Genomic DNA, 27,942 nt, shown 5'->3' with positions numbered 1-27,942 from the left:
CATAGTTATGAAATCACAGAGTTGAAAAGGACTTCAAAGGTCACCTCTTCTCATCCTCTTGTTTTATGGGAGACATCAGACCAAGAAAGACAAGTGATTTCCCAAGGTCACATAGATAAGAGGCAAGGCCTTTTGACCCCAGGCCTTCTGAATAGTGTCAGTGCTTTTAAGAAAATAGCCTTTATGGATAGAGTACCAGCCCGAAAGTCAGGAGGACCTAAGTTCAAATCTGATCTCAGACACTTAATACTTTCTAGCTGTGTGACCCTGGGCAAGTCACTTAACTCCAATTGCCTCAGCAAAAAAAAAAAAAAAAAAAAAGAAAGAAAGAAAATAGCTTTTGAAGGCAGCTGATTGGCACAGTGGAATAGAACACCAGCCCTAAACTCAGAAAGAGCTATGTACAGATTCAGACTCAGAAATATTCTAGCTGTGTGACCCTAGACAAGTCACTAAACCCTGATTATTTTCTCTCCTCTCCTTTCCCTCCCCCTACAAATAACCTCTGAGTGCAAAAAAAATTGACTATATAAAGGCAATACTCCTGACTATGGCTGGTTGTTATGAGAGAAAATATTCTAAGTTTAACAGAAGTCAAATCAGCTTTTCATGTAGGAACAAAAGGATGTCACATTACTATCAATATCCTGATGATCAATTTTTTTATAGATATGAGGAAACTATATGTCACCAAATTTTATTGGTATAAGTAAATGATAGCAAGTTTTATAAAGGATATAAATTGATTCCACAAAACAATTCAATATCATAGCTAAAATTATATTTAATGATAGATGAGAACATGTTATACCAAATTCATATCTGGCTTCATAATTTCTGTCTTTGAATTGTGGCAAATAAGAAATAAGAAAATGAATAAAAAACCTCCATTCACAAAATTCAGATTTTCTTTAACAAGATTTTTTAATAGGCACTTATAGTTAAAAAAAAAAAAAGTTTGTGAAAGATGTAGGACCATTAAATTGCTTTCTAAAAGACTGATTGAGGTATGTTTGTTCTTTTATCTTCTTACTATGAATTGCCACATAGAGGAAACAACAAAAATTAAAAGATCAGTGTTGAGCCTTCTGCTGCTCTTTTGTATCTACCACTTCATCATTATGAACAACTTCACTCCATACCATAATTAATGTCAGGTGGGGCACACCTGCTCTTCAGATCTTTGAATCAGCCCTTGCTGGAACTGAATTTTTCATCCTTTGATGTCTTAGCATGTTGTAGATTTATTAAAAAAAAGAAAACAAACCAAAGTTTTGATGTTGTGTTGAAATACAAAGACCACCATCATGATTCTTAATACACACACATACATACACACACACACACACACACACACACACACACACACACACACACACACACTGTGTAAGGCATTTGGCAGAACAACAGAATTAAAGTTCAAATCCTTGATCGGCTACTTACTACTTGGGTGATCTTGAACAAGTTATATGTTTAGCATTGTCTTCCTCATGCTTAAAATAAAGGGGTTAAAAATAAATGATCTCTTGAGTCCCCTTTCAACTCTAATCTATGATTCTTTCACTTCCCCACATAAGTATATCTTCCTCAAAATTCATAATCTAATCCATAATCCTGCATGTTGTCTTGGAATAGTGAACTGCAATTAGAACCTCTGTTTTTCCTTGTTTCCAGGAATTTTTGAGGATTCCATATAAAGTATGGTGGATTGTAAGACATTACCCAGTTACTTGGGGAGAGAAGTATATGTTGGTATATTTGCCATATGTTTCATGTATTTGTGTTTGTATTTATATTTGAAACTGTAATTTGTATAAAATTTTTTTTCCTGACTATTGGAAAAGTGAGATTTTTTTTTTTTTTTTTTGCTATTTCTGTAATGCAATATAATGAGAGGCTTGCAGAGCCACAAGGATACTCTACAGAGTCTAAGAGCTGATGCTATAAGCATTAGAATCCAGGCCTAAACAAGCATGGTAGTCTAAGTCCTCCAGATTTCTGTAACTAGGAAGATTCTGCTAAATGTTTTGTTTCATTTACACTATTTACACTACACAAGAATAGAGGCTACAGAATGGAATGACAAACTTACTGGGGCATCTAAATGTTTTGCTCTTCAAGCACTAAATGTGAAAATCTAAGATGATGATTTGGGGATTTGGTAAGCAAATCTTCATCAAAAATCAAAGAAGCAAAATTTCCCATAGCTATGTACTATTGACTATCAACCATAGGTTTAAGTTCCTATGACTAACAAGTTACACAAAGATATATTAACCTTAGTCCTTTTATCCCCTCCTAGTTACCAGCTGAAGAAAATGAAATTTGAGTTGGTTGATAACAACTACTTAGAGATAACATGGAAGTGGGTAGAGACTGAAAGCAATCTCTCATACTGTGTAGTATGTCAAGATTGACAGAAGATTTTGGTACTTTGGGTTCAAGTTTGAAATGAAATGAGACACTTGGAGAACATAAAGCAGTACACAGAAAGAAGTTAATAGCTATAACATGGAATGGATACCCAACATTACATTATTTTGCTTACACAGTGCTTTTGCCTCACATCCATGTTTTTATTCTTTGTTTCCATTAAAGAATCTTGCCCAAGACTTGTGATTATCTCCTGAAATTCACGTCAGGGAAAGAAAGATCAGTAGAAAGCTTATTAAAGAGATAAATGAACACAGAACAAATCATGCTGCCCTTTCTCTGCACTCCTTTTTAGCTCTCAACAATCCACCAACTCTACAGGTGATCAGAAAGTCACAATAACCTTTGCTCTCCTGGGTCAAATACCTTTCAGGATTTGTTTATCCTTTATGGCAATCACTGGCAGATATTGCTCTTACATCACCTCTTATGACAAGAAACTAAATGTCTTCTACAGCCCAACTTATTAAATTGTTGTTCATGACCCCATATGAGGTCTCTAAATAAATGTGTAGGTGACAAAATTATGATTTATCATTAGTAAATGTTTGATTTGTATACCTATTATATATACCTATGTACTCAGGATCACATAAAATTTTCTCTAGGAAAAAAGATTGCAAGTGGAAAAAGTTTATGAAACCCTGTTCTACAGGACCTCTTATCTCTTAGGATATAGAACTGTTACTGGACAAACTTAATCTCTGAAATGAGAAAAGGCTAATATAGGCAGCAGAGGGAAGGAGGGGGAACTAAATCAGAAAGATAAGGGGAAAAGACTTTGCTTTTCATCCTTTGGGAGAATCAAGTTCCAGATTAGTCCACAGTAATTTTCTCTGATGATGCAGGAACAGCATCAGAGACATCAGGCCACAGTATAGATGATAATTCTAGCTCAGTCACCAATTATCACACATCAGAATCATCTGTAATAAAGTAGCTATGAGGTCATTACACTTTTATATGTAGTCTGAACAGACACAAGCATTGATTCCAAGACTTCCCATACTAATGGCTTAGGGAACAAGACTAGATAATTGAAGACTCTCGAGCTGCCAGAACCTCTTCTTTCTAGGAAATTTCATTGGGATGGTAATACCAAAATTTTTACCCTTTAGAGACTTCTGCTAAGGGGCTGCTCACTTCTTTGGAGGGAACTGAATAATCTCCTTCACCTTCATTGAAGAATTAAGGATTAGCATTAAGTTGTTTCAGGGCTCCACTTCCAAGTAATGCATTATTATACAGAGACAATTTCACCACCTCCAATCTGTTGGGAATCCTAGCACTTTCCAACAATACCACACCTTTCTCCCCAAACTTGTAGTTTGGGAATTGTAGACAAGAAGTCCTATCATTTGAGGGGTACCTAATCCATTTCCCTAGATTTATGGAACTGAGAGGAAAAGCAAGGTGTCAAGGCTTGGACAACTACAGGGGACAATAAGAAAGGGCCAGAGAGGTCAAACAAAACTATGACCAAAAATATTCTGATCAGAATAAGTCCTGGAAGCTAGATCAAAGAAACTGCTAAACAAAAAAACCTTTCCTTCTACTGTGGCATTGATTCATTATGACTATGGCTTCTGGGAAATGGGACACTCAACTCTTGGTAGTCAGAAGTATGATGACCAAGCTCTTAATAGTAGCAAACCTCTTACCCTGAGATGGGAAAAGGCCAATTTACCAGTTTAGGACAGGTGAAGGGCCAAATGAATTTTCAAAAATATTCTCCCCCTAGGTATGTTCTAGACTGTGTCCAGAATAATCTAGGTGCTTATCCACTATGTTCCCAAGCATTCAATAGCAGGCTGGACTGTGGCTTTTCTTATATTTGATCTTCTACTACTATAGGCAGCACTAGAGAAGGGGAATGCTACATATAAGTCACCTAACTAGGACCTTTTGCCTCTGTGGATTTGTCTGACCCAGCTAACATCTCATCAAAATAGTGTGTATGTGAATATCCTTGGGAAGTAATGGTTTTCAGGGGTCACAAAAATTTCTTAGGCTAAAAGATTGTGAATGAAAAAAATTTAAGAAACCCTGTTTTGGATTATCTTTTCATAACTTAAAATTGCTTCACCTCTACCAGGGATATGGTATCCTTTGATATTTAAGTATCTGAAATGACTTGGATAGTTCAAAAGTTTTCCATTTGGCCTTATCCACAATAACTATCATAGAAGTTGCTGAAAGGGCTGGTATAGGTACCAGTATTAACTACAACCTCAGCATTGTATACTTACAGTTGCTTAATATTTTCAATATTATTTCAATAATATTTTCAACTTAATGCTGTTTGCCTCAGTTTCTCATCTGTAAAATAATCCGAGGAAGAAAATAGCAAACAATTCCAATATCTTTGCCAAGAAAACTCCAATTGGGGTCACAAAGTCAGACACAACTGAAATAACAACAAAAATATTTCAATAAATGTTCATTTTAATAAAGCTAAATGGCCATAGGTTTAAAGTCAGGAAGCCCCAAATTCAACTCCAGCTTCAGATACAAGTTGTGTGTGACCCTGAGTACCTCAGTTTCCTCAACTGTAAAACTTATATAATAGTACCTACCTTACAGGATTAGTATAAGATTTAATATTTGTACTAGCACAGTGCTGGCACATAGAAGACACTAGGTAAAGGCTTAATCTTCATTTTAAGTACTTTGCAACCCTTAAAGCACTACATAAAAGCTAGCTCTTATTATCTGTGGAGATCTTATCTTATTCAGCATTGTATTTTCCATTAAGTTAGCATAGGTGTGATTTAGTTGCATTCAGACTCAAAAGATCTAGGTTCAAGTTTTCCTATCACAGCAAAGATGGGTGGATTCCTTAGTCTTAGTTTCTCACTATATAAAAGGAATAATTTTTTTTAAAGCTTTTTATTTTCAAAACATATGCATGGATAATTTTTCAACATTGACCCTTGCATAGCCTTGTGTTTCAGATTTTCCCATTCTTCCCCCTATCCCTTTCCTTGGATAGCAAGCAATCCATACATGTTAAAATACATGATAAATCCAATATATATAAACATATTTATACAATTCTCTTGCTGCACAAGAAAAATCAGATCAAAAAGAAAAGAAAATGAGTAAGAAAATGCAAGCAAATATCAAACAGAGTAAAAATTTTATGTTATGATCCACATTTAGTTTCCAGAGTCCTCTCTCTGGCTCTCTCTTCATCACAAGGTCATTGGAACTGGTCTGAATCATCTCATTGTTGAAAGGAGTCACATTCATCAGAATTGATTGTCATATAATATTGATGTTGCCGTGTACAATGATCTCCTGATTCTTCTCATTTCGTTCATGTAAGTCTCTCCAGGACTCTAAAATCATCTTCCTGATTGTTTCTTATAGAACAATAATAAGGAATATTTTTTTTTATCTATTAAAATTTCACTATTACAGTGCTATCATGAGAATCAAATGCGATAATAAATCTAATAATAAAGACTCACTGTAGCCATAAATTGTATCAAGTTACTACACTAACATATCCCATAAATATTTGTTGATAAAAGAATCAAAATGATTATTTTTTATTTCTTCTTGAGGAGAAAGAAAACAATGGAGACTATCAGGCATACATTAATCTCTATCTCCAGGACACTGGGCCTAGAGTCAGAAAGACTCAAGTTCAAATACTGCCTTAGAGAATTACCAGCTGTATGATCTCAGGAATGTTATTTAACCTCTGTTTGCCTCAGTTTCCTCAACTGCAAAATGGATATAAGAGCACCTATATTGCAAGGTTGTTGTAAGAATCAAATGAGAATATTTGTAAAACTTTAACAGTGTCTGATACATAATAGGTGCTATACAAATGCTTGTTCCTTCTTTCAAGGACCTATTATGGGCCAGGCATTGTGCTAAATATTAAGTATACAGAGATCAAAAACCAACCAAACCAAACAGTACCTTGCTCTGTAGTTTACACTCTAATGGAGAAAACATGCAATTGCTATGTACAGCTGACATGTACAGAATAAAATGGAGATAAAGGGAAGGCACTAGCATTAAGGGAGATCTGGAAAAACTTTGTAGGGGATGGTACCAGGCTGAGGAGCAGCTTTTATTTTAGAGTGTTAAGGCACTAATGGGAGCAGTTAGGTGGCTGAGTAGATGGATGGAGTGCTTGGCTTGGAATCAGGAAGGTCATTTTCCTGAGTTCAAATGTAGCCCCACACACATACTAGCTGGGTGGCAAATGAGCTGAAAAAGGAAATGGAAAACCATTCCAGTATCTTTGCCAAGAAAAACCCAAAAGGAATCAAGATACCACTGAAGCGTCCAAACAAGAAAAGGTGCTAATGAAGGATGTTTTAGTTGAGAAGCTGTGCTTTAGGAATACCAGTTTAGTGGCTATGTGGTGGGATGGATTGGGGGCAGGAAAGTCTGGAAGGGGAGAGGCAGGTCAGTTAGGAAGGTGAGTCTAGGGGAGAAGTGATGAAGGCCCTGAAACAGGGAGGGGGGTCAGAGAGTAAAGAAAAATTGATTAAAGTGAGATGTCATAGAGGCAGAGATGATCAAGCCTTGGCACCTGGTTGTATGGGTGGATGGTGGCAGGAAATAACGAATGACTAATGTTGGGAAACTCTTGGGGACTGCCCTCTGGAGAGGTGTGCCCTACCAAAAAATTGGAAAATCATTTGAGTTTGGCTTGTTACTCAAGTGTCTCTCACAGATTAGGCATTATTTCTCTTTGTAATAACAGTATTACCTCTCTCCGAATCAGATTTTGTTTCCTCAGGTCCTAAATTCCTTATTGAAATTCCTTTTTATTTAGAAGTCCGATTATTTTTGTACAGCAAAATAACTGTATGGACACGTATACATTTATTGTATTTAACTTATACTTTAACATATTTAACATGTATTGGTCAACCTGTCATCTGAGGGAAGGGGTGGGGGGGGTGAGGGGAAGGAGGGGAAAAGTTGGAACAAAAGGTTTTGCAATTGTCAATGCTGAAAAATTACCCGTGCATATATCTTGTAAATAAAAAGCTATAATTAAAAAAAAAAAAGGAAAACAAACAAACAAACAAAAAATTTCCTTTTTGTCCTCATCCCCCCGAAAGCCAATTCCATCCTTTGCCTATTCCTCCCATAGGTTTCCTCAGCCCTTTCCCACCTAGACACTATCTCCTCGAGGTCATACTTCCATTTCCGTTTCCGTTCATTAAAAGGAAAAAGCCATTTGGTTGCCAAGGAGACAGACCCAGGACCTTGAAAGGTGAAGTGAGAGCTGAGACTGCTTTGTTTGATGCAGTGATCGTTGGCTTCCCCGCCCTTCCTCTTGATTTAAGGCACAGTGCTAAGTTTTACTCTTGGCTATGCCCTCGTAAAAAGACTAAAGTATTTCACGTGCTAGGAAGGGACAGGACCTGGCCATCAATCACAAGAATCGACTGGAAGTCGTTATGGCAACGAAGCAAAAGAGCCCACGTCATTCTGGAAGTTGTAGTCCTTTGGTTCTCTAAGCGCAGGCGCTCTCTCGACACTTGTTTAAGGATGCGTGCGCGTGCCCGTCGCCATGATTGGTGGTTCTCCCCGAATCAGTTCCTTATCTGAAGTCAGTCCGGGTCCCAGTGCCAGGTACTTAATGACCCGGGCCGACCCTTGACCTCTGCCTGAGTCAGAACTGGGCGAATCCGGGCCGGAGGGAGGGAGGTTTGTCTCAAGACTGAGAAACTGCTGTGTCTTGACAAACCGACGTCCGAGTCCCCTCCAGAAGCCTTCTGGGTTGTCAGACTCCAGGATCATGTGCTTTAAAAGCACCAGGATTCCACCCGTGCAGGAGGCCAGATCTTGATTTCTACTAGCAATAGGTGCTGCATAGCAACTAGCACAGAGTTTTAAACATAGCTGGTGCCTTTTAGATCAAGTTCTCGTATTCACTTGTCTGTCCATGTTACACCCCACCCAACCCTCCCCCAGAGAATGTAATTTCCATGAGATCAGGGACTGTCTCGTTTTTCCTAGCTGTATCCCTAATGCCTTGCATGTGTAGCAAATGGGTATTAACTATTTGTGTAATTAGATATTTTATGAAAGCATAAAACCCATCTTGTGCCCATTCTATGGGCATAACCTGATTTTATGGCTATCTTTTCAATGTTACGTAGGAATCTGAGGCTGATATTTCTGATCTAATTTTATCTTCTCTCTGTTGTCCACAGCAGTCGTGCACATAATCTAGTTATCTAGCTTGGAGCATCAAAGGAAGGGTTCCCGTTGAAGAGACAAAGATACCAGCCCCTGAATGAAAATCTCAGATAATATGACTTTACCTTTGAGACCCTTAGACCCTCTGTAAACAAATCGGAATCAGGCTCAATAACAGATCCATTTGGCCTTAGACCTTTGGCAAAAAGTTCAAGAAGGAGCTGATCCTTGAGTGGTTAATCAATTTATAACCATCTTGCCTGGCTAAAGAGGACTGGAGTGATTTAAGAATATCTAGAATAGGAAGTGTGACTTAAAGGATCTGACCCAAATGCTTGGGGAGAAAGGTGAGAGTCTTAAAGTAACAGAGAAATGAAGAAAAGGTGATAGACCAGTTGCTAGAACTTTGTCCTTATTGAAAAGTAACTTTCTTTTATCTGGAATTACCTTCATTTTTAGAAAGTTTGTTCAAATATACTTCCTAGATTGGGGTATTGTATTGTGGGAATAAAATTTACCCAACATTGCACTTTTACTCATCAATTCACCAAGTGATGGTTTTGGGAAGGAGCCAAATATAATATATCTTCACAAACCAAACAAGAATGGAAATTTCTGAGACTGAGAATCCTGAAACAAACACTTTGACTTTAGTAGATTCCTTGTAAGATAGTAGATAACATATTTATAAATATGCTGTATATCCAATATTTTATATAAATGTTTTCACATATTTACAAACTGAGCTTTAGCAGATCTGGTTGACCTTGGAAGTGATCTCTGGCCAAGACTATGACTGTAATAAATTATAATTCTAGATAATAACCTAGAACCTTTTAGAACTATAGGCATGGAATATATAGCCCAAGCTTACATTAGTCACCCATATTAGTTTGTACATGTTTATTTGCTGATGTCTCCCCCATTAAATGGTACACTTCTTTAGGGCAAGGACTTTATCTCTTTTTGTATGCTTAGCACTAAGCATAGTGCATGGTACATAGTAGACATTTAATAAAGGATTATTGACTGATAATATAAGAAATCATTTCTGATCCCCCAACTAGCAGAAAGTACTACTATTGGGGTCTATTTGACTTTTCTTTTCCCCCACAGGGTGTACTGATTGCTCAATGAAAATTTCTAGTCTTGACATTTAAGTCGGGAGAACCACAAGGCAGGAGAATCTCTCATGATTTCTTCTTCTTCCACAGTTCTTTCTTCTCAGGAACATGCACTTATCCAAGACAGAAACACTGAGGAGCCAAGAAAAACCTCTGAATTCTTTACAGCCAGGTTCCAGGTAAGTTGAGAATTGTTCGTTTCTGTCTTTTCCTCCTTTTAATTCTCTTTCTGCCCTCAAATGGTATCTCCTGGTTGAAGGTAGAACATTTCCTTCCTGCACTTATACAAAAGGAGTCTCTGTTGTTTTGTTCTAGGAGACTGGAAATGTGTCTAGCTTACATAGCACCAGTGGTCCTCTCTTCCTCACCTGGAATCCACCCATGTATAAGATTATTCACTCCCATTATATGCCCAATACTGTGGACCTGTGAACCAAAGTAGAGAAACAAGAGACATAGTCTTTATCCTCAAGAGCCTTTTACTTTCATTGGGGAAAATAAAAATATTCAAGAGACAAGTCTATTTAGCATAGATAAAAGTTAATTCAACAAGGTACATGAGTCAAGAACAAAATAAATAGTACAAAGAATAAATATAAAGATTCAGAGGAGGGAGGAAGAAGTATGGTCAAGCAATAAGCAGGGAAAGCCTTCTTAAAAAGCTAGGATTAAGAGAATGGCATTTCAGATAGAGAGTACTTCTTGCCTCAGAGACTTCAGATAGAAAATATTCCAAGTTAAGTTCCTTGTAGGAGCCAGATAGATATTAAGTACTTAATGGAGAGAGAGAGAGACACTATGCTCATTTTTAAGTATACAAATACAAGCAAAAAGGAAGATAGCCTCTGCCCTCAAGGAGCTTATATTCTGAAGAGGGAAGACTCACATAAAAGAGAAATTAAAAGGGAGTGGGGAGAGGAATATTCAAGGAAGTTGTGACAAAGCAGTACCAGTGAAGTGTACCTCAAGAAGATGACAAGGCACAAGGGATAAAGTGTCATTCTTAGAGTCAAGAAAATTTCATCTTATGTTCAAATCTGGCCTTAAACTCATACTAATGGTGTGACTGGGCAAGTCACTATTTGCCTCAATTTCCTCATCTATAAAATGAGTTGTAAAAGGAAATGGATAACCATTTCACTATCTGTGCTGAGAAAACCCCAAATGGGATCATGAATCAGACAAAACTGAAACAATTCAACAATGCCATAGGTTGGCTTTAGAGAGGAGAGCCATATTGTTTGTCTTGAATACTGTCATGAGTATTTTTTGGTCATCTTAGAGGGAGTTGAGAATATTTAATTATTGGAAGTACAGAGTAGAGCACAGAAAAGAAGTATGATGACAATTGTATTTGAGCTACCTTCAGCAACTAGCAAAATGATCTAGATAGTAAAGTGACTATGACTAAAGGTCTCATGGTAGGTAAATAATTGCTAATATGCTTGCTATATGAAATTTTTTTAACTTTGAATTTAACAAAAAAGCATTTCACATACATAGCATCCCAAAAGGGGAATGTCCCTTTTTAAAAAAGTAAATAGCAATTTGACATTTGCAAAGCTGTATTCATTTGTGTTTATTTCTGACCATCTTTTTATTTCTTCTGGACATTTTAAAAAATGTTTTGACTCTATTTTTTGAGTGTATCCCTGTTGCTAACTTATTTTATTTCCCCTAAACATACCCAACTCCAATGAACAATCTACAGAAAGGAGGACACAAATTGTAGTATTTTCATTTTTGTTGTCAGTGCCTACTGTAAGAACTGGAAATACAAAAAGAGGCAAAAAAATAGTCCCTGTCTTCAAGAAGCTTACGATCTAATAAAATGTTTATTTTTAATAGTAATACATGATCACCAAATACACTATGAAATAATATTTCATATTTGGATATATCACTATATCCACACTTCCAAACTGTATGTATGTGTGTTTTTGTGTGTGTGTATGTGTGTGTGTGTGTGTGTATGTAACAAATATTTTCAATCAAAAGGAATTCATATAATAACCTTGTATTTAAAATGTATGCTTCTTTCTGTACCTTGAGTTCATCAATTCTCTGTCAAAAGATGGATAATATTCTTCATCACAAGTCTTCTGAAATTATGGTTGGTCATTTCATTGATCAGAATTCTTACATTTTTAATATAAGTTTTTAAATTTTGCTTTTACTTTTTTTCTCATTTCATTATATTACCCAGGTTTTTCTAAAATCTTTTTCATTTTTTTTATAGTGCAGTGATACTTCATTACATTCATATATCATAATTTGTCTAGCTATTCCTCAGTTATCTAAGAGACAATCTAAGTCACTCTTTTAAATTCTAATTCTTCACTTTTCATTTCTTGCTTTAATCCCACCTTCAGGAATAGTAAGTTTATTTTGCTTGTGATTTTTCCTTTCCTATTATTTTCTATTTTAACCCTGTTCCTTCCCATTCATTTTGCCATTGAGTGTAACATATTTCTACATTAAATAGTGTGTGTTCAACCCTCTTTTGTCTTTCTTCCTTCATATTTGGGTATTCTTCTCATATATCCCACTTATAAGTATTCTGTTCTGCCCCCATTTCCTCCTTACTACACTAGAATCCTTCCAGTTGCTCAAATAAAGTTACATTTTTAGGTTTTTCTGATTATATGTATTTCAAAGTTGATATTCAGCTCTGTACTTTGTTATGGGACAGAACTCTGAACTTGAAACAAAGGATGCTTACAAGGTACTAAGTGGAATTGAGGAGACAATGGTTATCTAGTTTAGCATGGTTCAGTGTGATTGATTTAATGTTGCAATAAATAATGGTTTCTTAGTGATATAATGATTGGTTTATACTCAGTGTAGAGCATATAAGCTAGGAGCCTCAGCCAGGATTCATTTGGGGAGATTCAGAAGCCAGAGAAGACAGGCAGGAGCTCAAGCTCTCAGAACCAAGGACAGACATTCATTCGATCTTCAATCTTCCTGTTGGCTGGCCTGGCCTTCTGCACTTACCCCACTAAGACCAAAGCCAGATTGAAAGATTCTCCAGAAAGCTGCCCATCATCAGGCAAAGAAATAATAAAGGATTTGGACTTTAACTCCTGGCTACTCTTGTGGTGATTACTGAACTGAAACGAAAGCTGCCCCTGAGATCCCCAGAGACTCCAAGGAAACTGAACTAGAGAACATTACAGACTTTTACATCAGAAATGGAATAGACTCTTAAAGGTCTGTTGTTTGTTTTTTCCCCTGACGGATTATACTCAGTTTTTCAGGATAAAATATTCTTTGTTGTAAGCCTATGTCTTTTGCCTTTTGGAATACTCAATTTCAAGCTCTCTTTTCATTTACATGGAAGCAACTACTAGACCTTAGATGATCCTGACTAGGGTTCCTTTGTATTTGAATTGTGTCTTCTTTTATCTTAGATTTTTAAGGAGTCCAAAGATTCTTAAATTATCTCTACTTAATCTTTTTTCTAAGTCAGTTGTTGATATTTTTTAATCTTTTGATTTTTCTTCTATTTCTTGTTGTCTCTTGGAATCACTTTCTATTCTAAGCTGTTTATTCTTCTAATTTTCTGCTCTAGAACTTTTTCCTTTTGTTGCATTTCTTCTTAGTCAGAGGTTCTTAACAGTTTTGATGCCATGACCCCTTTTGTAGTCTGATAAAGCCAGGATGTGGGGGGGTTTGTGTGTGTGTGTTGTGTGTGTGTGTGTTGTGTGTGTGTGTTGTTTTTAATTATGAAGGAAATAACTCAATTTAATTTAGAGATAATAAATGCATAATTGTATTTTTTCCTATTTAAGTTTTTGGATGCCCTAAAATCAATCCATGGATCCTGATGTAGTTTATAGATTCTTTGTTAAGAACTTCTATTCTGTTTATTCATGTAGTTCTTGTGGAAAATCCATCTTTTTCTCATTAGAGTCTGCTTGCCGTTGTTATAGAGTTAATCTTTGCTCCCACGCTAGATTTTTGCAGCCTTTCTAAATCTATAATCTTTGTCTTCTTAGACATACAATTTTAATCTCTTCTTGGACTCTTTGCAAATCCCTGATACTGATATCAGTCACTCAAGAGTATAGGATCATGTATCAAGAGTAAAACCATATACTTATAGAGGGTGAGACAAGTATCTATATCAAGCTAAATATGTATGATATTTCTTCTTTGTGACATTTCTGATGAGATTAAAATTCAGACAATACTCATCCTTCTACTTTCTTTCCCTCAACTGTAATAAGTCTTTTTTGCCTTTTCATGATGTAATTTACCCCATTTTACCTTTCCTTTCCTCTTCTCCCAATACAATCCCTTTCCATCCCTAGTTTCTTTTTTATATCATCACATTAAAGTTAACTTATGCCTACACTCTCAAAGCATACTTCTAACAAAGAAATAGTTCTCAAGAGTTGTTACACATATCATCTTCACATGTAAAGATAAAAACAATTTTTCTCCTCCCTTTTTGCCTTCTTTTTTTGAGTCATATTTGAAGATCAAATTTTCTGTTCAGCTCTAGTCTTTTCATCAAAAAAATGATTGAAAATCCTCTATTTCATGTCTATCTGTTCCCCTGAAAGATAATGCTTATTTTGCTGAGTAGTTGACTCTTGTTTGTAGTCCATGCTCCATTGCCTTCCAGAATGTCATAATCCATATCCTTTAAAATAGAAGCTGCTAAGTCCTGAGTAATTCTGATTGTGGCTCCTCAATATTGATTTGTTTCCTTCTGGCTGTTCGCAGTATTTTCTCCCTGATTTTATAATTCTGGAATTTAGCTACAATATTCCTTGGAGTTTTAATTTTGGGGTCTCTTTTAGGGCGTGATCAGTGTTTTCTTTTAATGACTCTTTTATCCTTTGGTTCTAGGATATCAGGAAAGTTTTTCTTGATGATTTCTTGAAAGATGTTGTCAAGGCCCTTTTTTTCATTGTGGTTTTCAGGTAGTCTAATAATTCTTAGATTGCCTTTCTTGGATCTCTTTTTCATCAGTTGTTTTTCCATTGAGGTATTTTACATTTTCTTCTCTCTCTGTCTGTTTCTCTCTCTGTTTCTCTCTGTCTCTGTCTCTCTCTCTCTCCTCTTTTTTTTTAAAGGATTTCTTTTTTTTCCATTTCACCAATTGTTTTTTAAGGCATTTTCCTTTTCTGTTCTGAGAAATACTATTTTTTAAGAAGTTTTTTTTCTCCAGTATATATATTTTTCCCCATTCCACCAAATATATTCCAGTCAATGTCTGTGTTTCCTTTCCCAGAATTTTCTGGAAAGCTCTCATTTCTTTTCTCTCCCCATTTTTCTTCCAACTGTCTTTTAAGATACCTTTTAAATTCTTCCAGGAAAGCTTTTTGACTTTGAGACCAGTTCATATCCCTCGTTGAGAATTCATCTGGAGTCATTTTGTCTTTGGTGTTCTAGGTCTGTTCCTAGGGCAGAGGGGAGATTATCCAGAGCTTCCTCTACAGGGTAACAGAGCTGTCTAGCTGACTACTCTGGGATGGCTGATGCTTCAGGTTTTCCCACTACACTGGGTGGTCTTGACCAAGTCCTACTTGTTATGCTGGGATTCATGGGCTTACTATTTGCCATCTGTAGTTTCACCAGAGGTCTCGCAACTGGTCTAATTTTCTGAACCAAGACAGAGTAGACAAGGTTGCTGTATTTTTGGCTAAGAGCCTCCCATTAGATTCCTTACTCTAGAATTCTCTGCCCTGGGCCTTCCTGGGCCAAGCCTGGGATGAACTCCATTCTTCTCTGCCCAATTCAAACAGACCTTTCCTGAAGTCCTTCCAGGATATCTTATGCTGGAAAATTATTACATTCCTAATATTTGTGGGTTCTATCACTCCAAAATCCATTCAGAGGCTTTATGTAGTGCTAATTCTGAGGGAAGCCAGACAACCTCAGGCAAAGTCCTGTCTATTCTCTGCCATCTTGGCTCCAATCTAAAAAACATTTTAAGAGAGAGAAAGAGAAAGACACAGAGAGACAGAAGAAAAAAAAGAAAAGGAAAGAAAGGAAGGAAGGAAAGATACAAAGAAAATCTACAGATCATCTCCTGAAAAAAACAGTGCAAGGAATACTACCAGAATTATTGTAGCCAGAAACCAGAGTTCTCAAATCAAAGGAAAAATCAGGAAGGAGGAATTTAAAATTTACTGAGGAGCCATAGTGGGACCACACAAGCAGTCACCAGAATAAAGAAGCAAAAAACTTGGAACATGATATTTACAAAAGGCAAAATATCTAGGCGTACAACTAAGAATAACTTACCCAGAGTATAATACTTCATGGGAGAAAACTGATTTTTAATGAAATAGAGGACTTCTAAAACTTCCTGATATAAAGACCAAAACTGAATAGAAACTTTGACATACAAACATAGAAGTCATGAGAAGTATATTAAAAAAAAAAGCACAAGCAATCATAAGGGACTAAAATTTATATAGGGAAATGATACATGCATCTCCTCAGAAGTCAGTAATCATTAGATTAGATAGAATTCCTTGGAGTTACTCTGTTATGTTTTAATTTTCTTTTTAATAAGGAATGAAAAGAATGGGGAAAAGGAGAAAAATGCAGAGGAGGGAAAGGAGAAGAAGAATAGGGAAAAGCAAAGGGAAGTCAATACAAGAAGGGAGTAGGGGGACCAGACAACACTTGAACTTCACTCTGATCTGAACAGATCTAAGGAGGGAAGAATACACATATGCATAATTGGGTATAGAAATGCATCTCACACAAAAGGAAAACAGGAAGAAAAATGTTTAAGGGAAAAGTTGGTTTGGAAAGGGATTAGTCATAAGCAAAACAAACTCAAGGAAGGGGCAGGAAAAAAGAAGGAAAGCTCTAAAAGAATAGAATGGAGAAAAATACCACAATTAGAAGTCTTGACATAGTAAAACTATCAATTAATCTCTCAGACCTGGATAATCTAAATCAACAATAAACCTAAAAAAAAAAAAAAAAAAAAAAAAAGGACATGAATAGACTTTTAGAAAAGTTACATATGATAAATCTCTGGAGAACATTATGTGGGGAATAGAAAGTGGTATAACCAGTTTTCAGCTGCATATATGGTATCTTTATGAAAAGTAGAAATTGTAACTGCATTCTTTATCAACTATAATAATACTCTCTTCTAAACTGTATTTTCAGTCCTGGTTCTCCTCCTTAACCAAACCAGGATGGTTTCTCCAACAGAAATGAGACCCACTGAAAAGCATATTTCTGGTATTTGCTATACAACTTATTGTAGAGAAATTAATATTTCTAGCACTTATCAGTTGTGATTTCAGAGCCTCACTTTCCTGGAAGGATGAAATAATAAAACTTTGACTAAATAAAACCAATGACATAAGGAGAAATGTGCTTTGTATTTCCTATTAATAACTGTATCATATATTATGTTCTTAATTTAAAAAGAAGAGACTATTACTAACCACCTACTGTTAAAATGTGCAAGAGGTATGCCAAAAAGTCATTCTCAATATGCTCAAACATTGCAGCCTTATATCCCAACCCAAAAATCAAATGTCTAGACCTAATACTTTAAATTCCTGTAAGGTATAGTAGACACATTTATGCATAGCCCTAATATAAAATTTTGGCTTCCTGCCCCCAAACCCATATTCGTAAAGATCTGGGCACCATAGACTTTTGCCAGTAATCAAAGGTGCATTACAGCCAAAGCAATGATTTCAGGAAGTCCTTGTCATCAATATAGAAGTACTTTCATGGATCAGAAAAAGAATAAAATGCTATATGGTGACAAGGCCCAGATAAAGCCCTTTCATAAATGGCCTTGATTATATTCTCTCAGTATCTTCCACCTTCATTCATCTACTGCACAAATGGCAGAAGGTCAGAAAAATGATCATTTTTGTGTCCCAGGAGAACAGCCCATTTCCTAATGAAAAAAACCTTTTTCAAGTCCTAGTATTCTTCAAATATTATCCCATAGGCAACTACTGCAAAGGTTGGTTCTTACGAATCCAACCATTCTGGAGAGCAATCTGGAATTATGCCCAAAAAATTATCAAATTGTGCATACCCTTTGATCCAGCAGTGTTCCTATTGGGCTTATATCTCAAAGAAATACTAAAGAAGGGAAAGGGACCTGTATATGCCAAAATGTTTGTAGCAGCCCTATTTGTAGTGGCTAGAAACTGGAAAATGAATGGATGCCCATCAATTGGAGAATGGATGGGTAAATTGTGGTATATGAATGTTATGGAATATTATTGTTCTGTAAGAAATGACCAGTAGGATGAACACAGAGAGGTCTGGCGAGACTTACATGAACTGATGCTAAGTGAAATGAGCAGAACCAGGAGATCATTATACACTTCGACAACGATATTGTATGAGGACATATTTTGATGGAAGTGGATTTCTTTGACAAAGAGACCTAACTGAGTTTCAATTGATAAATGACGGACAAAAGCAGCTACTCCCAAAGAAAGAACACTGGGAAACAAATGTGAACTATCTGCATTTTTGTTTTTCTTCCCGGGTTATTTATACCTTCTGAATCCAATTCTCCCTATGCAACAAGAGCACTGTTCAGTTCTGCAAACATATATTGTATCTAGGATATACTGCAACATATCCAATATATATAGGACTGCTTGCCTTCTAGGGGAGGAGGTGGAGGGAGGGAGGGGAAAAATCGGAACAGAAACGAGTGCAAGGGATAATGTTGTAAAAAAATTACCCTGGCATGGATTCTGTCAATATAAAGTAACTGTTAAATAAAAATTTAAAAAAAAAAAAAAACCCAAAAGAATCTCAGGGACAAAAAAAAAAAAAAGGTTGGTTCTTAGAGGGGTTTGAAAGCCTGTTCAAGGAAGGTACATCATTGCATGAATGCAGAAGGATTTGTGATACTGAAGCTATTGTAGCTTGAACACAATTCATACTGTATTCATCTTCCCTTTCCCCCAGGATTATCTGGCCTGAATGATCTCCCCATCTATTATGCTATTTAGCCTTATTTTAAGATAATATAACATGGCTGCTAAAAAAATAGTTAAGTCTTTATATTTCATTAATGTGTTTATAGTGAGGCAGATAGGTGGTGCAGTGAAGGGATAGTGCACTGGGCTTGGAATCAAGAAGACTTTAGTTCAAATCATGCCTCAGACACCATGGCAAGTTACTGTTAACCTTTGTTTAGTTTCCTCAATTGCAAAGTGGGGATAATAATGGTACCTCCCTCATAGAATTGTAGTTAAGAATCAAATGAGGGAATATTAGCAAAAAGTGCTTAGTACAGTGCTTAGTACAGACACATATTAGGTGCTATATAAATTCTTATTCCCTTTCTTTTCTTTTCCCTGTGGTTCTGGAACAAGGAAGGGAAAAGATAAACCCTCCCTATTTATAGTTCTTGGTTGGACTGTAATATCATGTAATACGGATATGTAATATCATGCTCTGCTCTTCATGCCACATTTTAAAGGTAGCATTGATGCTAGAACACATCTATTAGTGAGTGACCATTATGAAAAAAGTCATGTGAGAAATTGTTAAAGGAACTAGAATGTTTTTTAGCCTTGAAAAGATTTAGACAAGCTGTAATAGTTGCCTTCAGTTATTTGAGAAGCTGATACATAGAAGATCAATTTGATTTATTCTTTGTTCTTCCAAAGGAGACAACTAGGAATAATGAGTAAATATTCCAGGAAAGCATATTGCAATTCAAAGAAAGAAAGAAATTTCTAACCTTTAGATAATTACAAAAATGGATTGGACTACCTTATGAGACAATGATCTCAATGAAAAGTTCAAGCATAATTAAAGATATTTGAGTGAAGGTAGATGTTACAGGCAGAGTTTCTTAACCTTAATTTTCGTCTCACCCATAGATACTAGAAGGTAATTAAATAATAAGAAACTAAATAATTTACTTAACTCAGAATAATCAGATTCTGGATTACCATCAAAATTTAATAATACTGTTTGCTGCTTTTGATACTGCCAATTCTCTCCAATGTCATTTTCTATTAAACAAGAATGTGTTTGTCATTTCAGGAATCACTGACATTCAAGGATGTGGCTGTGGACTTCACCTACGAGGAATGGCAACAACTGAACCCTGATCAGAGATACCTGTATAGGGATGTAATGCTTGAGAACTATAGGAACCTAGTCTTTTTAGGTAAGGGAGGTTTTCCTGTATAATTAAGCATGAACATTTCCACTGGATACCAATTTTTTTTCCTCCTCAGTTAGCAGAAGCTATAACACCTCTGAGATCTGTATCAGAACCTGAAGCTCAGTGATCATATATTCTTAATGCCTTTGAAGCACAAAACAGAGTACACCTTCTTCCGCTTTCCAGGTGAAAGATCTATATTTTGTACAGTAAGAAAAAGGACTTTTGATGTGCTGTCTATAAGTTGTATGTTTCTTATATTTCACAGGTCTTGAGAAAAGAGTTTAGGGGATTTTTTCTGGAATAATTATTTTTCTAACAAAAATACTCAAATCCTTTGTCTTTCCATATGACAGGGCATCAGATTTCCAAACCAGATGTCATTTCCCAGTTGGAGCAAGGAAAAGGGCCTTGGTCCATAGAAAGAGAAATCTTCACATATTCTTGCCGAGGTAGGTAAGGAAACAAAATAATATTTATACATACATAACAGTTATGGTAGATGAAATATGGTAAATTATAGATTTTTATAATTTTATTATTGAATGGTATCTTATAGGAGATTTTAGAACCACCAAATACAAGAATACCTAAAGCTAAAGACAAAGAGAAAATCTGCACTGAGGCAGGAGACATGTTGGGGGCAATAAAGAGTGTAAGAGACTTACAACTTAATCTCCTAGTTTTTTGTCTGAAGTATAATTCTATTTCAGACTCATGTATATATATGGAAAAAGGAGATTATGGAGCTTCTTTAAAATAATAGTTGTCCAGCCTTTGTTTGATCATTTTAGGGATAAGGAGGTCATTACTTTGTAAGGTGACCTGTTCATTTTAAAGCAGTTGTAATTATTAGGTTATTAATATTAATCTGGAATTTGCCTTCTGGGAGCTGCTTCTTATTTACAGACCCTAATTCAGCTCTCTGAAGCAAAGTAGAATGTCTTCTATCTGTTCAGTCCTCTTTCCATCTCATGGTTATATCTCCCAATATAGACAATTTAGTTATAAGGTATAGTCTTACTTAAACTATTTGCCTAAGTTTATGCTACTGTTCTGTGTTAGAGTCAAGGCTTGAGCCCATATACTCCGAGGCCAGCCCTCTAACCTGTATAGTAAGCCACCTTTCATGTAACTATAATAAAAGATGTAAATCTTATTGAAAGAAAGATCAAAGCCAGAAGTCAGAGAACCCTTAAAAAAAAAAAAAAACTGAACATTGTATTCCCTAAAAAATTTTGTTCCTTTGTTTTTTGGGAAGAGAAGTAATATATTCCAGATAAAGATAACAGAATGAATAAAAATTCAGAGTAAGAAATTAGTTTAATATCAATCAACAGACATTTATTTAGTCACTACTATGTCCAGACAGTTTACTTAAGTGCTTGGAATACCTTCTACAAGAAGACTTTCTAGGCCTCCCTAATCTTAGTGTCTTCCCTCTGAGCTTCTCTCTCTCATATATATTGTATAATGCCTTCCCATTAGATTAAAAGCTCCTTAAGATAAGGGATTGTTCTCTTTTTTTCCTTAATAGTTGTTGACTTGACATGGACAAAAAAGCTATATTCTCATTAGCATTTTTTTAGCACCTACTAATATGCCAGGAACTGTGTCTGAGTACTTTACAAATATTATGTTATTTGATTTTCACAATAACCCTAGGAAGTAGGTGCTATTATGTTCTGCATTTTACAATTACAGAAACTGAGGCAAACCTGAGGTTAAGTGACTTGCCTAAGGTCACCTAATTAGTGTCTGGTGTTGGATTTTTTAAACTCAAGTCTTCCTGACTCCAAGTCCAGCATTTTAACTATTGGGCCACCTATCTACTTAGTATGTAAATGTATAAGAAAATATGGCATAAATATAAAATAAGAGTTAATTAAGAAGAAAGGACATCAGAGATTGGACACAGGAGGAGAGAACCAGGAAAGACTTTTTAATTAAATTGCATCTTAAATGAAGCTAAGGATTCTATGAGACAGAGATGACAAGGAAGTATATTCCAGGCATGGAGGATGGTCAGATCAAAGTCATAAAGACAGAAGGGGGTGCTTTATATGAAAATCAGAGAGGAAGCCAGTTTGGCTATATTGTAGAATCTGGGAGAGGGAATGATTTATGATGAGATTGGGGCCAAAGAGTAAAAGCAAAACAGAGCAATTGATAATTTATCTTAAAGGCAATAGCAATCTTTAGATTTTATTGAGTAGGAAAGTAACATGAGCACATTCATGCTTAATTGGCAGTTATATTAAAGATTTAATGGAAAGGGACTTGAGGCAGGGATATCATTTGAAGGTTATTGTAATAGTTTAGGCTATAGCATGTGGCAGATAATTAAGAGTTCTTGATGAATAGTATTACTAGCATAAATTATAATAATTGGGTTTCATATGTCAAATAGATCCTATAGATATTATTTCCATTTTACAAATGAGAAAATTGAGGTTCAATGAGGTTAAGTAACTTGTATATTATTATATTGTCTTTTTCTTTCCACAACAACTGCTGATATCTCTGATTGAGAAATAGGTAATATGAGACCAGTTTGTGAAGGACTTAGACTTCCAGACTGAGACTGATCTTCATGTTATAAGCAGTAGGGAGATATTTTAGGATTTTTATTAAGAAAGCAACATTAGTATGCGAGGGAATTGGTGGCAACAGTTCATAGTGGTGAGATTGGTCAAAACAACAAGGAAATTGAGTAGGGCTACAATTCCAGGAAGCCAAGCTTCATGTAAACAATAATCTTAGGATGGCCATGGGTACAAAATTTAGGAGGTCAAAGAAGAATAGAGAAGGCTGTGCTCCATGGACAAATTGAATTTTGTAGTCAGGACAAATTTCAAGAAAACAACAACCAAAAAAAAAAATACCTATGTTTAGAGTATAATAGGGATAATGATCAAAAGGAGCCATTAGTTTTCCCTCTACATCCTAAGTTTCTGCTGAATATAAATAGCCCTAATCTCAAAGGTTGTATGCATGAAAAAGAATATAATTGAACAGAAACAGATCACTATCACTGCAAAAAGACCCTAAGTATGGTTAAAGGAGCTGTAAAAGCATTATTAAAGAAATTATCTTTTATGAAGGATTTCTTTAATATCAATGATTGGAGAAGATAAGACCTAAGAGATTAGTTAGGACTCTATTACAATAACAATAAAATTTTATTACAATAAAATACAGAACATAGGTTAATGAAGTCCTAGATTCAGGTGCTTCTCATAATCCTGATATCTGCTTTTAGCCGTAGCATCTCTTTTTTTTTTCTATTCTAACACTCACCTTTCTTACATCTTAACTCTTCGTCAGTAGATCAGAATCATTGAATTCAATTGCATATGTATTTATTGGATTAATTTTTTTCCAATCAGTTTTGTTCACATATCATTACACCTTGACATATTTATTATTCTATTTTTAAATTACAAATACTGAATTTAATATTTAAATGTTTCCAAAGCTATTTATATATTATTATTATTATTATTATTATCACTTTTACTCTTCTCATTTCAGTAATTTCTTTGATCCCAGAATAGGCAACAGGGCACAGTTGCATTTTTTCTTTCTTTTTTTCAGACTGGGAGACCAAGAACAAAAGCAAGGAGTCAACTCCAAAACAAGACATTCCTGAAGCAGAATCATCCCAGAAAATGACATTGGAAAAATTCACAAGGGATGGTATCTGGTATTCTGAGCTAGAAGAAATTGCTTCCCAATTTGGTTTAGAGCAGAATATCAAAGAGACAGAGCTGAGACAAATTACAGTTTCCCAAACAAAAATAATCCCTAGAGAAACAAACCATAAGTATAATGAATATAATCTGATTGCAGAACAAATTGTTCCTTCAAAAGAAAATGCTCATGAGTATGATATATATAGGAAAATCTATTGTAATTCCCAATTGTTTGAACATCAAAAAATCTGTGTAGAGAAAAAGCTCTTTGAGTGTAATGAATGTGGGAAAGCATTTACTAAGAGTACAATCCTTAAAAACCACCAGAGAATCCATACAGGTGAAAAACCCTATAAATGTAACGAATGTGGAAAAGCCTTCAGACTTCGTGGAAATCTTACTCGACATAATAGAGTTCATACAGGAGAGAAGCCCTATGAATGTACTGAATGTGGGAAAGCTTTCAGGCTTCGTGGAAACCTTAATCAACATAAAAGAATTCATACTGGGGAGAAACCCTATGAATGTACTGAATGTGGGAAAGCCTTCAGATTATATGCACACCTTACTCAGCATAAAAGAATTCATACTGGAGAGAAGCCTTATGAATGTAATGAATGTGGGAAAACTTTTAGACTGCAGGGACATCTTACTAAACATAAGAGCATTCATCCTGGAAAGAAACCCTATAAATGTAGTGATTGTGATAAGACTTTCAGTAAGGGCTCCCTCCTAGTGAGTCATCAGAGAGTCCATACTGGAGAGGAACCCCATAAATGTAATGAATGTGGGAAAGCCTTCAGTTCACGTGCTAGCCTTACTCAACATAAAAGAATTCATACTGGAGAGAAACCTTATGAATGTAATGAATGTGGAAAAGCCTTCAGCCAGAATGTATGCCTTACTCAACATAAGACTATCCATACAGGAGAAAAACCTTATGAATGTAATCAATGTGGGAAAGCCTTCAGTCAGAACAGACATTTAAATCGACATCAGAGAATTCATACAGGAGAGAAACCATATAAATGTGATGATTGCGGTAAATCATTTAGTAATGGTGAATTCCTTAGGCAACATCAGAGAGTCCATACTGGAGAGAAACCTTACAATTGTAATGAATGTGGAAAAGCCTTTCGACTTCGTGTACATCTTACTAGACACAGGAGCATTCATACTGGAGAAAAACCCTACAAATGTAATGAATGTGGGAAAACTTTTCGTCTGAGTACACACCTAACTCAGCATAAAACCATTCATACTGGAGAGAAACCCTACAAATGTAATGAATGTGGGAAAACCTTCCGATTAAGTACAGACTGTACTCAACATCAGAGAATTCATACAGGAGAAAGACCTTATGCATGTAATGAATGTGGAAAAGCATTTTGGGATAGGTCATCTTTTACTAAACATCAGAAAATTCATACTGGAGAAAAACCCTATGAATGTAATGAATGTGGAAAAGCCTTCATTCAGAGTTCATCCTTTATTCAACATTGTATTACACATACTGGAGAGAAACCCTATGAATGTAGTACATGTGGGAAAGCCTTTAGCCTTCATGCAAACCTTATTCGACATCAGAGAATTCATACTGGGGAAAAACCTTATAAATGTGATCACTGTGGAAATGTCTTCAGGCACAGTTCAACTCTAATAAGACATCAGAGACTTCACAGTGTAGAGTAGTACTGGAAATTTAGTGAGTGAAGGGAAAGCTTTTGTTTGATGTGATGTTTTTTATTAAGATACCCTATGGCCATCAAGTTACTATCATCAGCAACTATAATTTTGTTTTGTTTGTTTTCTTAAGACATGCTTCCTTTTACATTGTTCACTCGTATTTCATGTGGAAAAGGAATTGGTTTGTTCTACTTGGCTCCTGAGAGCAAAACTAGGAGAAGTGGTTGAAAGTTACAGAAGCAGAGTTTTTGCTGGCAGTAAGGAAATATTTCCAAATAATTAAAGCTATCTAAAAGCATAATTAACTAGTTTAGCAGAGCTCATTAGAAATTGTTCAGGAAAAATCTTCTAGTGAAGGTTTTGATGGCCATTTGGTAATGGGAGTGATAGAGGTCACTATCAAATTTGGATTGACCTAGTTGACCTGAAAGTTCTTCTTTCAACATCAAAATTCTGTGGTTTCCCTGTTTCTCTCTTCTATAAGATATAACTGTGAAAATAATATTTCTAGTCCATTGATCTGATTATAGAGGTCAAATAATGTGTTCTGACCATCTGACCATCATTTCCAAACTATTAGTTGTACTCTTCCACCTCTTTACATTTATGCATTCCATCCTTCATACCTTGAATATATTCCCACTTCATTTCTATTTTTCAAAACCCCACTTTTCTTTTAAATCTTCAACTCTGATGCCACTTTTATAAGAAAAGTTTTCCTCAAAGCCTTTCCTCTCCAATCTCTACAAAGTTGCCCATCAATCTTCAAAATTTTCAGACACCTTTTTTCAGGAATCACATTTATACTTTTATTACATTTTACCTGGTATCATATTTCTTTGTTATTTTCCTCTCTGTTATATATTGTAAGCTCCTTGAGAGCCTCTTTATATTCTCAAAACTCAGCACAGTACCTTGCACATAGTAGGTGCTTAATAAATATTTGTTGAATTTAATTGAATTACCAAAGTTGGTAATACTAGATATCCATGATCTGTGCTTTAGATGAGGAGCCCAGTTTTGACCCAACAATACAGCTAAATCTAGGTATGAATAAGAAAAGGGAATATTTGAAAAAGCAGAAGACAATGAAAACTAAATTAGTGGGAGCTGATAAGTAGAACTCAGCTCCCCAGAATACAAATATATAGGAACTTTCACAGCAATATTTTTCTAGGTTAGTACTACCTATATCATGTACACATACACAATTCAATAGAAGATCAAAGCCATGCAGCTCCCCCACATTGGATTCAATAAAGTAGGTCAACCTCCTTCCATTTTGTTTCTATAGCAGCAGAGCCCTAGTTTAAAGTTACATAAGAATAGGAATAATAAGGTGCCATGACCTAATGGAAAGTTTATAATGGGGTGGAGTTGACTAAAATCCTCTTAACTGATAGAGACCCTGCCTATTGAAGAAAAAAAAATTCCAGGGAGAAAAACCATTGAATTTAAACTTTCTCCTGGGGTTTAGAAACCCCAAAAGAGAACAAGGCTGGCAAATTATCCTTGTTGACAAAACTCTGAACAGAATTCAGAATGATTAGAGTATCATTCAGCCCCCAGGAATACATGAAAGGAAGTACAGAGGATATTGGACAGAAAAGCATTGCTGCCTAGTGTGTTAAGCAATAACTGACCTATATAGCTCTTTACTCTTTGCCATGCCAGAAGCATTGTTCCACCCTCCTTCCCAAAATTAAGCTTTATTAGCTTGAATTAAGCTTTTAGGACACTCCTATAATTATAAAAAATAAAGGGAAAAGGACTACTTTATTTTGGATCACATATTTGGTAGTAAGAGCCAATGAAATGAGTTCAGGACATTAGACTGAGAAGTTAGAGGTGGAACAGTGGGATAGCTGGAATTCCTTCAATGATTTGTCCTGGCTGTCCGTCCCATGTATCATTTCAGTGCTTAGAGATATTCATGTGCTGTCATTTTTGTTCAGGGTCATTGCCTATAAACAATAGGCACAAAATTGGAAAAGTCCACATTAAAGTTCTGTGTTTGCTATAATTACTTGCATTAGTTATGCTTACCTCTAATTTCTTATGGGTATATATGACAGATCAATGAACTTGAATAGGTACAAGAACTAGAAATCATGATAAAGAGAGGTGTTTTATAAGAGAGATTTTAGGCGACCTAAAGAAAATTTCAGAAGTAATCATGTTAGAGATGTGATATTTCTGATGATGAAGTTTGTCATGCCCAAGTTGGAGGGTGACTGAAGTGAAGTGGAAGGAAGGCAGGCAAAAATAAGAGAAGGTCCAGAACCTGAAAGTCTGTGGTCTTAGAAGTCATCAGCATGGATATTTATAACTCTTATGATAGTGGTGGTGGGGTTGGAGTAGAGTTGAAGATTGAAACAGATATTCTTGTAATTGTAGAAAGTAACTACCTTCTCTGAAAGTCAATAAATTACTGAAATGAATAATGTATTGATCCAAGAGACCAGATTTTTTTCAAGATCTTTGGAAAGGATCTATTTAGCACACTCACTACAAAGATGAATCATTTCTCGGAAATGAAAGAGAAAGGATACACAAAGATTTGAATTTTCTTAAGCCATATAGCCATCCAAGTGTCAAGAAATTCCAGCAAGCTGCACATACCATGCCTATCCAACTGGGGAAGGGGTTGTGGTGAAGGGAAAGAATGATGCATCTT

General features: G+C 35.6%; 1 protein-coding gene across 1 annotated transcript; it reads left to right on the top strand.

Annotated features, from left to right (window-relative positions):
- The first annotated feature begins 9,369 nt into the window (after positions 1-9,369).
- LOC127546808 (zinc finger protein 260-like) lies at positions 9,370-27,713 on the top strand. Its single transcript, XM_051973750.1, has 3 exons — positions 9,370-9,916; positions 19,761-19,904; positions 23,442-27,713. Exons 1-3 carry the CDS (start codon positions 9,806-9,808, stop codon positions 25,269-25,271), a joined length of 2,085 nt encoding a protein of 694 aa, XP_051829710.1. The 5' UTR covers positions 9,370-9,805; the 3' UTR covers positions 25,272-27,713.
- The last annotated feature ends 229 nt before the right edge of the window (positions 27,714-27,942 follow it).

The sequence above is a fragment of the Antechinus flavipes genome, chromosome 2 (genome assembly GCF_016432865.1).
Source record: "Antechinus flavipes isolate AdamAnt ecotype Samford, QLD, Australia chromosome 2, AdamAnt_v2, whole genome shotgun sequence".
Lineage (NCBI taxonomy): Eukaryota > Metazoa > Chordata > Mammalia > Dasyuromorphia > Dasyuridae > Antechinus > Antechinus flavipes.
This window is presented reverse-complemented; position numbering and strand designations above follow the sequence as displayed.

Coding starts and splice junctions, on each gene's coding strand:
- LOC127546808 (XM_051973750.1), top strand. CDS start 9,806: ATGATTTCTTCTTCTTCCACAGTTCTTTCTTCTCAGGAACATGCACTT. Junction 9,917..19,760: donor TCTTTACAGCCAGGTTCCAG/GTAAGTTGAGAA, acceptor TTGTCATTTCAG/GAATCACTGACATTCAAGGA. Junction 19,905..23,441: donor TAGGTAAGGGAGGTTTTCCT/GTATAATTAAGC, acceptor ATCCCAGAATAG/GCAACAGGGCACAGTTGCAT.